The sequence below is a fragment of the Morus notabilis genome, unplaced genomic scaffold, assembly GCF_000414095.1.
Source record: "Morus notabilis unplaced genomic scaffold, ASM41409v2 Scaffold2172, whole genome shotgun sequence".
NCBI lineage: Eukaryota > Viridiplantae > Streptophyta > Magnoliopsida > Rosales > Moraceae > Morus > Morus notabilis.
The window spans coordinates 1-11662 of NW_010360809.1; the positions used below are offsets into that span (position 1 = coordinate 1).

General features: G+C 37.3%; 1 protein-coding gene across 1 annotated transcript; it reads left to right on the forward strand.

Annotated features, from left to right (window-relative positions):
- The first annotated feature begins 9621 nt into the window (after positions 1-9621).
- Positions 9622-11202, forward strand: LOC112091451 (basic 7S globulin-like). Its single transcript, XM_024165144.1, has one exon. It carries the CDS (start codon positions 9636-9638, stop codon positions 10986-10988), a length of 1353 nt encoding a protein of 450 aa, XP_024020912.1. The 5' UTR covers positions 9622-9635; the 3' UTR covers positions 10989-11202.
- The last annotated feature ends 460 nt before the right edge of the window (positions 11203-11662 follow it).

An 11662-nucleotide genomic window follows, 5' to 3' on the forward strand; every position in this document is an offset into this window, starting at 1 on the left:
GCAGGTTTGATATTCGCGGTAGCATCACTCCTAAGTTAAACTGTGCAACATTAGATCTATGGTAACATAGTAGCGTATGTAAAATTGTACAATATATCCTTCAAATAAAAATGTATCAGGTCCTTTTTATTTAATTGGCACTGGCTCATACTTAAGATTTATTTTTATAAACAATAAAGATATGGAGGACTGACACCATAATTTATTATTACTGAAAAAGAAATAAGGATAATACTATTTATATGTATATATTATATAGTATTGGTTTGCTTTCCAGATCGAAAAGCACCAGCAGTCTCTTGTTTAGTCATGAGTGCACGAGAATCACATGTTGTTGCCCATATATGTTTGGGGACAAAAAAATCTTGTTGTGATGTGGCGAGTGGATTAAATAATAGTGGCCGATAAGTATTAATGATGTGGGAGCCAAAGCCAATCTGTACCCATGTTTCCAGGACTGAGAATATTTAATCTTCATTAGCATTAACAAAGCAAAGCTTGGGAGATAACGATCAATAAGTTTGACCAGCTTCTCTAATCGATCGGAAAAAGAATATAATAATCAAGATGATTTCTGCTACTTTTGTTGAATTATTAATTAAAATATAGATGATTTGGGTTCAACTTTCAATTAAACAATGAAGTAGTAGACAAGTTATACCAATAATCAGTATCGATATGTACAGTAATTATCACTTTCACATGCGTGGCAATTATGGAGCATTTTTTTACTATTACTTTTAGATTGGCAACGTGCATTTAATTAAGTCACATTTTTCTAGAAATTTTTCCGACTTTGTGAGCACCGACACTATACGGTACAATATTTTTGACCATGTAATTGTTACTTAAGCTCATATTGTACTTTTGAACATAGTTTTTTTTTTTTTTTTTTTTTTTTTTTTTTTTTTTTTTTTTTTTTCTTTCTTTCTTTTTGTTTTCCTTATACTAGTTATAGTTCTAATGTTTTCTTTTCTTCTTAAGATCTCGCATTGTATGTTAAAAAAAAAAATATTTTCACGAAATAATTGCACAATTACTAAATTAAACAAAGTAAAAAGAAATAACGTAACTACATGATTTGAATTATTTATCATAAAAGGAAATTACTATAATATCAATTGATACTTTCTTCGGTTAATTTCACCTTTTGGCCACCAAAATACCATCTTTATCCCATGTTAACCCCGGATGTTAAGTACATACAGAACTTCTAATAGTTATTCCCAAAACAAATATATATATATATATATATATATTTTTTTTTTCTAGCAGTAGGATCACAGCTTGAATATAATAACTACGTTAACTTTCAACAGTTACAGAATTTTAGTATGATGAAAAAGAATATTGCATGTTAAATCACACAATTTAAGTACTTATCTCTCAAAACCTATATGTTTTTATATAATCACTTTGATATCACTAATGTAAAATCTTAGAGCAAAATTTTGTCCAACACTTAATCAACGTCCCTAGAGTGCTAATAATTTGGATTGAAAAAATAAATAGTCTAAGGAAATTGAATGAGCACTCATGAAACACAAGTCACCTCAGAAAAATAATAAGAGCAAAGTAAAGAGAATTTCAAGATAATTTTATTTAAAATTAAGTGCGTCTCTTTTCCTCTCAAATCAAAAGAATTTATAGTACATTGAGATCGGGGCTGTTGAATTTCACATTAATTCAAGAGTTAATTCTCTCTTTAATTACAATGAGGCTTTTCACTTTTCAGGAGTTATAACAAATAAAATAAATCAATGCGAATTAATCTTCAATCATTTAATATATTCAATTAACGCCAGTTACTTCCTTTGATGACACCACACGACCTTTAAACTTTTGGCTCGGGAGAGCTTGTGTTAGGAATAGTGTCCTTAAAACTTGAGATCTAATAAGGATATTTATTACTTAATTAATAAAATATTTTATTCATTATTTATGTGCATGTATTATTGAATACTTTATGAATATCATTGAAAATTTTGTGATTATTTATGTGACCGTAAATATTGTATATGAGTGTTATATATGAGACGATAATATTTAAAGATAATAATCAAAATAATGATCGTAATGAATTTAATTAAAGTTACGAAATCTTTAATTAAATCATTACTGGTACTCGTCATTCCTATTAAGAATGAAATGGTGTTATCCGCATCAGTGATATATAGGGATATTGAATAAGTGTATTATGCATAATAAGATTGTGTAGAACTGGGACACAAATAAAATTTGATTTTCTGATAATTTCTGTTAAGTATAGAAAATCAAATTTTAGTTTACCGATGGTCATATATAGAATGATTTTAATCCTGAGTTATTAATAGATTCCTATTTATGGATTCGTATTTTTGTACTTTGTATGGATTTTGAGATCCTAAATACGATTTCTTATATCTTGGAAACATGATAAAATGAATAACTAAGAATGCAAATATACAACATAGAATCCATTCTTTTTTCTTTGAAAAAGTAAATAAATAATTCTTTTGATAGTTGATTCGGTACTTAAATAAGTAACGAACTCGTATTCATGACTATTCATTAGAGAATCAACGGTAATAATCATCTTTAATATATTATTCATTTTTACTATTTGAGAAAATCGTGAGACATCAAATTAAATATACTAATCATCTTTAAAAGGCATCTTAAATAATAAATCAGAGCGATGCTATTGAATGTATTTTATGAACAACTGCATGATTATTGATTTCTAATTGGTCAGGAACTTTTCTCGAAGGGAAACCAAATCACATGGCGCCCATGATATTGCGTTAAATTGGTGTATGAGATGATCCAAAAACGTGCCCAGATTCCTGTTCCCAAAGAGATAAGGCGGCAAGTCTTTGAATGAAATAATAAGTAGTGTGAACAATATTGTATATATGTAAAGAAATTCCTTATGTGTGTGTGTATATATATGTAAAGAAATGCTAACGGGATAGTTAGAATTTGCTCCATGTGAAATAAACTTAATTTGATTATACTAGGCTTTACTCAATTTTAATTATAAATGTGATAGAAATTCCTTGATTGTTAGGTTAACTTTTTATTATTATTTAACTTATTCAATGAAAAGATACACCATTATTAATGTATATATATATATATATATATATATGTATATCGTTCTATCCTAGTGTATCTATTTATAACAGAGTAAAGAGTTTTGGTGATTTTGTTATTATTTACTGATTTACAAAGTGTATATATACACAGATACTTACAAGACTAAGAATGGTAAAAATTGATACGGTCCTATAATTAGGGATATGCAGCTAGCATATAATTACAAGATGATTAGTAGGAATTAAAGGAGAAGATTATGGCAGCTGTTATTGCATATTAACTGAGGAAGATGTGGCTTCCGTTGGACATCGGTTATTGCATATGACAGCTGTTTTTTCCTTAATATGCCCCCGCAAGACATCTTCCGTTGGAGACACAAATCTTGGACCGAAGTAAGTGAAATTGAGACTTGCTAAGCGGCTTTGTAAGAATATCGGCAAGTTGGTCATGGGTAGAGACGTGTGATACATGCAAGGAACCATTGGCAACCTTCTCACGAACAAAATGATAATCAAGTTTGATATGCTTCATTTTGGAGTGGAAAACAGGGTTTACACAAAGGTAAGTGGCCCCAAGATTATCACATAAAAGTTGAGGAGCTTTAGGAAGCTGGATATGTAGTTCTGTGAGGAGGTTGACAAGCCAAGAAACTTCAGCAGTGGCAGAGGCCACCGACCGGTATTCCGCTTTGGTTGACGAATGAGCGACGGTCCGCTGCTTCTTGGAGCACCAGGAGATTGGATTTGATCTGAGAAAAATTATGTATGCAGAAATTGATGTGCAATCATCCCGATTACCGGCCCAATCGGCATCCGAGTAGGCCGTTAGTTGAAGGGGAGATGACCTTTGAAGCAACAAGCCATGAGAAATGGTATTTTTGAGATAACGTAGTAAGCGCTTTGCAGCCGTCCAATGTGATTGGGTAGGAGCATGCATCAATTGAGCGAGTTTGTTTACGGTGTATGCAATATCCGGTCGTGTTAGAGACAAATATTGCATGCCGCCGATGATACTTCGGTGTTGAGTGGCATCAGTAGAAGCAGAACCATCATTGAGAACAAGTGGGGTAGATGTGCTGATTGGTGTGACAATTTCCTTAGAGCCTTCCATGTTAAAGCGCTCAAGGAGATCACAGACATACTTATGTTGGGATAAAAAAAGACCTTGAGCAGTTGGAATGGCCTCAACACCTAAGAAGAAATGAAGAGCTCCCAGATCCTTGATGGAGAAATGATGGGCCATAGCATTAATCACTTGTTGGACAGCTGATGGAGAATTGCCTGTTATTAATAAATCATCAACATATACCAAAAAATAAAGCACACAAGATTTGTCAGTGTAGACAAATAAGGAAGAATCGGACTTGGAGTTGATGAACCCAAGAGTTAAAATAAATGCTTTGAGCTCGTTAAACCAAGCTCGCGGTGCTTGTTTGAGGCCATAAAGAGAATGGCGGAGCTGACACACATGTTGAGGTCGAAATTCATCAACAAAACCCAGTGGTTGAGACATGAAAACTTCCTCGGAAAGGTGGCCATGAAGGAATGCATTATTGACATCCAATTGGTGAATCGGCCATTGTCGAGAGGTTGCGATGCTTAATACAACTCTAATGGTGGTGGGCTTAATGACTGGGCTAAAAGTTTCAGGATAATCTACCCTTGGGTGTTGATGGGGGCTTTGTAGCGATCAATACGGCCATCGGAAAGACGTTTGATGCGGAAAACCCATTTACAACCGACAACATTGTGATGGGCTTTACGGGGAACTAGATCCCAAGTATTGTTGCGTAGAAGAGCATTCATCTCATCACACATGGCATCTCTCCATTTAGGGTCTTTGAGGGCTTGCTTGGCTGTGGTGGGTTCGAGAGTGGGTGGTAGAGGATATTTTGTAACAGCATAGGAGAACTTTGTCAGAGGCTTGAATATATTATTTTTAGATCTTGTGGTCATGCCGTGGGTGTTGGAGGGATTATCATGGTTTTGGCAAGGTGAGTGTGAGGAAGAAGTAGGAGAGGAATCATACCTACAAGAGACCACGCTCGGATCCGAAGCCGAAATATTGTGAGAATGAGAAGTTTCCACGTGGGGATCATCAACTGGTGAAGAAGTAGCAACGTGCAAAGTGTCAAGTGGAGAATGATCATTGGACATAGAAGTGGATTGAGTTGATATGGTATGTAAAGTGGATTGCGGGTGTGGTGAAATGGTAGGCTTCAGGGAAGACTTTAGTTATGGATGGACATGATTCTTGGCTGATTGGAGAGCATGTTATGGAAGGAATATTTGAAGTTGGAGAGGCTGTACGTGGAAGGTGTAATGGAGGTAAATTCAAAAGGTTAGAATGAGTGGGACTTGAGGTGTTATTTGTGAGATGAGAATCTTGCTGATTTGGTGGGATATCAATGTTTGTTGACTTCAAAGAAGGGGTAATGGCAGCCCATTTGGAGAGAGCAAAATCATTTATTTTATCCTTATCATGGAAGGTGGAAAAAGAAGGAAAATGATCCTCCACGAATTGAACGTGCCGAGAAAAAAAGTTTGATTATTTTTGGGTTCAAAACAAATATAGGCGTTGTGAAGATTAGAGTAACCCAGAAAAATGCATGGCCTTGACCTTTGTTCTAGTTTATGCTTGGTGTATGGACGCAACCACGGATAACAAAGACACCCGAAAACTCTTAGTTTTAAATAGTTGGGAACTTTGACAAAAAGACACTCAAAAGGGGATTTTCCATTAAGAATTGGCGTCGGTAATCGGTTAATGATATAAACTGCAGCAGAAAAAACATAAGGCCAAAGGGAGAGTGGTAGAGAAGCACGATGAAGTAAGGTAAGACCCGTTTCGACAATGTGTCGATAACGGCGCTCAGCGGAAGCAATATGTTGGGGTGTGTATGGGGGAGAAACAAGGTGCTGGATGCCATGAATTTCATATAAGTTTTTTAGGCCCTCGTATTCTTTGCCACCATCTGTATAAATAGTGGTAATGGAACAACTAAAAAATTTCTCGACCATGTTTTTGAACTTTGAAAAGATAGAGTAAACATCAGATTTGCTAGCTACTGAAAACATCCAAGAATATTTTGTGAAATGGTCAACAAAAATAATATAATAAGATAATCCATTCATAGAACGAATCGGGGATGGACTCCAGACATCAGTTTAGACTAAATCCAATGGATGACGACTCGATAAAGTGGAGACACCAAAAGGCAACTTGTGACTTTTGTTACATTGACACAAATCACAAAAAGAGACTTGAGATTGACTTGATTGCATAGGGAGTTTATTAGAGGACACGACACGACTCAAAACTTTAGACCACGGATGGCCAAGACGATCATGCCAACGATCAAGAGTGGCCTTGACACTAACATGAGATTGCTTTTCTACCGGTTGAATCTCCCTGACGCTTGACCACTCATACACGTTATTCTTGCTGCGTCCTCGAGTGAACGGTTCCCCTGTGGTTAGATCCATAATACAAAAAGAAGTTGGGTCAAACTCAATGGATGTATGATTTGTTTTACAAAATTGACAAACAGATATCAAGTTTCGTTACATATGAGGTGCACATAAGACATTATCAAGTGAAAAAGAATTAGAAGAATTGGAGAGCAAAGATGTGCCAGTGTGTGTGATTTGAACACCTGTACCATCACCAATGACGATGTTATCTGGACCTTCATAGGGCTCTCGAAGAGTAAGGTTATTCATGTCAGATGTGATACGATGCGAAGCACCGCTATCAAGAAGCCAATTTGAGGTTGTACCACTGTTGTTGATGGTGGCGTGATTGGCTTTGGGAGGAACTGGGAGTCCCATCAAACGCTTTGCTGTGTAGCACTCACGTGCGTTGTGACAATGCTTTTCACAGAATTGACACACCAGGTTGGAATTTCTGTTTCGAGATTAGTTGGCTTGTTGAGACTGTGACCATGCTTGTTGAGATTGATTTTGTTGCACCGAGTTGTTTCGGTTATGATGATATTGAGACTTTCCTGGCTTGTTGTGACCGGAACTATTCTTTTGTGTAAAATTGGCTGTGATCAGAGTGAGCCCGCCTTGAGGAGAATTTCGTTTGAGAAAATCTTCATACTCCACTAGTTTGTCATAGAGAGCTTCAAATGAGATGGGTTGCTCTCTTGCACGGAGGGCTCTGCTGATTTCCTTAAATTCTGGTCCTATTCCGTTTAGACGGTGAAGGATAAGATCATCCTCTTGCAGTGGAGCCCCAACAAGTGCCAGTTGATCAGCAATACTCTTAAGTGTCTGAAGGAACTCGGTGACAGATTTTTCACCACGAGTTGTGAGGGAGAGTTTTTCTTTTAGAAAGAGGACACGAGATTGCGAGCGGTTTGCATAGAGCCTGGTGAGTCTATCCCACGCATCACGAGATGATGTAGAGGAGGCAATATAAGCCATTAGCTATTCAGACAAAGATGCAAAAATGGAGTGAAGCAAGAGCTGATCTTGTTGAACCCATGAGTGTGATTCGGATTGGGAGATTCGACTCCATTTTGAGTCACTATGGCCGGAGGTTGTGGGATATTTCCATTGACATAACCAAGTAGATTATATCCGTAAAGGAGTGATAGGACTTGGACTCGCCAAGCGGGGTAATTGTTCGGGGTGAGTTTCAATGGTAGTTGAGCAGCGGGGTTGATGAAGACAAGTTGTGCTGGTGCATGGATGACAGTAGGAACAACAGGGTTGACCCTTCTTCAGCCATGGTGAAAGAAGAAAATATAGAGCAGAAAAGAAGAGATCGACTCGTTAGAGTTTTTTCTGCTCTGATACCATAACAGAGTAAAGAGTTTTGGTGAAAAATGATTTTGTTATCGTTTATTGATTTACAAAGTGTGTATATACACAGATACTTACAAGACTAAGAATGGTAAAGATTGATACGGTCCTATAATTAGGGTTATATAGCTAGCATATAATTACAAGATGATTGGTAGGAATTAAAGGAGAATATTATGACAGCTGTTATTGCATATTAACTGAGGAAGATGTGGCTTCCTTTGGACAGCTGTTATTGCATATGACAGCTATTTTTTCCTTAATAATTTACAAACATAAATGATATGGACACTCGGAGACTGAAACTAACAGCATGTTCAGACTTCAGACATAAGATGAACGCCATGAGACGCCAATCGATCAGCTAATATTCGTTTCCTTCTGGATAATTATAAGAAACGAGCTAAGATTGATACAGTAGAAAGGATAGTATAGATTTTACCGGCTTAATCCGGATGGAAGACAGAGATTTAAAAGTCTAAAATTCACAAGGGGAAAATCTCTTGAAAACGAGAGAGAAAACTCAACGCTAATTCAATTGTCAAAATATTCAAATTTCTCTATTAAACTTAGTAATGTAGCTATTTATAGCTCACCAAAAAAAAAAACAAAAAAACAAAAAAAACAAAAGACTCACTAAGACAAACGACATACTAAATAAATAACCACAAATAAATAAATAAAAACATGGCTAAAATATAAAAATGACTACTTTTAATTAAATCTTCCAACATCAATATTCTAAGTATATTTATGAATGTTGACTCTACGATGTTCATTTTTAAGCTCTCAATTAATTACACGTAATTACTACTGAAGATTTTTCACCTAGCTAGTTAGTTTATTAATTTACACATAATCTATAGCTGGTTTCTTACAGCACGATTTAAGTATAATCAATTATTGGATAAGATCTTTATAACATGATGGACACATTAAAATCTCCATATAATACTACCGCGTTGCAGAGCTTTTTGTTTTTAATGGTCAAAGTCAAAGAATTGCAGCTTCTTAACCCTTCTCAACATAAGTCGCCTCATACAAGAGAACATGTAGTTCATTGTTTGTTTGATCTCTTCTACGACATCAAACTCAAAGGATGTCGTTTTCTTTAGAGAGACGGGCCATACGTTTTTCTACCAAAGATTGATCTATCCAATGATCTTAGGGCATGTTTAGTAGTTTATATTGTATTGTATTGTGTTTAAACAGGTAAAGGTTATAATCCAGGCACCAAAACTGTATCATTTCTAGTGTTTTTTATTTTTTATTTTTATACGTGGATAACCACAACTTGAAAGTATATCCAAACTCCTCCAGCAAAAGGGGGAAAAAAAAGGTTTGTGAGAGAAGTGGTTTGTTTAGGGCTCGTTTGCAAGGTGAGTTTAAATCAAGTGGTTTGAATTAGAATTTAAATTTTATGGGAGAAAATATTGTAGTAAAACTTTTTAGGTTCTTTTTTTTAACGAAAAAAACACTGTTTAAACTAAAATTGAAGTTTAAACCACCGTTCAACCAAACGGGCCCTTAATCATATACACCTTTCTAGCCGCCATCAAAGACTACAAACTTGACGCTTTCAAGTCTCCAAGGCTGCCACCGCCTCCCCCTAATTACATGCAGGCACTAAACACGACAAGGTTTGATAGAATCCCAACATCATATAATCTCGAATCCAATAAGCTATAAATACCCATTATCCTCCCCAATACTTCCTCACTCATCAACTCAACCTCGTTTCTAAAAATGGCTTCATCTTCCTCTTTGCATTCCCTTCTCTTCTGCTTTCTGTCTCTTCTCTTCTCCCTCTCCACAGCCCAGTCCTCATTCCGTCCCAAAGCTCTCGGCATACGCGTATCCAAAGACGCCTCAACTCTCCAATACTACACCACCCTCGCTCAACGCACGCCACCCGTCCCCATCAAGCTAGCCATCGACCTCGGCGGCGAATTCCTCTGGGTCGACTGCGAAAACGCCTTCAACTCCTCCACCAAAAACCCCGTCCCTTGCCGGTCCGCTCGGTGCAATCTCAGCGGCTCCAAGGCCTGCACTTCCAACCCCAACCCGTCAGACGACGTCTGCGTCGAATTCCCTCACAACCCTTTTATCAGCACCACTACCAGTGGTGACTTCTCACAAGATATTCTCTACATCCAATCCACTGATGGGAAAAACCCCACTAAAATCGTGTCGGTCGCCAAGTTTCTCTTCTCTTGCGCGCCGACTTCTCTCTTGGAAGGCCTTGTGAGTGGTGCAGTTGGAGTGGCGGGACTTGGATGGAACAAGGTATCGATGCCTTCGTTGTTTTCCGCTGCTTTTAGCTTTCCGAGGAAGTTTGCCGTTTGCTTGAGCCCTTCCACGAAGGAGGAAACTTTTGGTGCTGTATTTCTCGGAGACGGGCCTTATATTTTGCTTCCTGGAATTGACGTCTCCAAGTCTCTTACTTACACTCCTCTCATCCGCAACCCGGTAAGCCTCGTCACAAGTTCCGCGGGTGAGGCGTCGGCAGAGTATTTCATCGGAGTAAAGAGCGTTAAGATAAACGGCAAACCCGTCGCGTTGAATACTACACTATTGTCAATTGACAGCGAAGGCTATGGCGGAACAAAGATCAGCACTGTCAATCCTTACACCGTGTTGGAAACATCCATATACAATGCCGTTGTTGATGCTTTTGTTAAAGAACTAGGGAACAAGGTTTCTAAAGTCGCCGCGGTATCGCCGTTCGGGTCGTGCTTCAGCTCGAAGAACATCGGTAGCACGAGAACTGGCCCGGCCGTGCCCCCGATCGACCTTGTGTTGCAGCACGAGAATGTGTACTGGAGGGTTTTTGGCGCCAACTCCATGGTTAGGGTTAGTGAGGATGTTTTGTGCCTTGGAGCTGTTGATGGCGGTCCGCTTCGGTTCGTTGATTGGGGTGTGAAGTTCACTCCTACAGCCATTGTGATTGGTGGGCATCAGATTGAGGACAATCTTCTCCAGTTTGATTTGGCCGCTTCTAGGCTTGGATTCAGTTCCTCTCTTCTGTTGAGGCAAACAAGTTGCTCAAACTTCAACTTCACTCTATTGCGGATTAGATGGAATTTTAATTATACTTAGTTATATATTCCGAGCATAATTAGCTTCTTATGTCTTCCAAGTAAATGGCCATTTGCAAATATTGCTAGTTTTAAAGGACTTAGGCGCTCATGAATCATGATTAATTTTGTATTTCCATCTTTAGTTTTACTTCTCTTCCCCTGCTAATTAAACTGTTTGGTTCAATACATGTACTTGCCGAAATTTTGCAAGATAATTATGAATCTTCATTTCTCCACGCTTACTTTCTTTATGCATGAGGAATATATGAGAATAATACACTGTGAAATCAGACTTTACATCATTACATTTTTGTCCATAAAGCCGCTTACTTTTACTGCGGCTTGACTTAAGCCATGCATGAGTCTACAGCTATAAATGCACTCCGGTTATGTTTTGACCCACAGCATGCAGGATGGATATTATTATATAACAAAAATGATTTGAATTTATAGATCCTCAATTAATGAGACAAATATAATCTTTACCCACAGCTATATATAAGCAAGTCAGTCAAGTCCTATTAAACAAATTAGAAAAACACAACTATGCAAATCGGTATGAGCGACATTATTGCCTCATTCTTTTTTTTTTCTTTGAGCAAACCTTACTCTTTTTTCCCCCCCTTGTATAAATCGTATCCAGTAGGCGCCCTTATTGTCTTATCCTTTTTCTTCCTTATATATATATATATA

Excerpts from the sequence above, each read along its gene's own strand:
- LOC112091451 (XM_024165144.1), top strand. The coding sequence starts at position 9,636 with ATGGCTTCATCTTCCTCTTTGCATTCCCTTCTCTTCTGCTTTCTGTCT.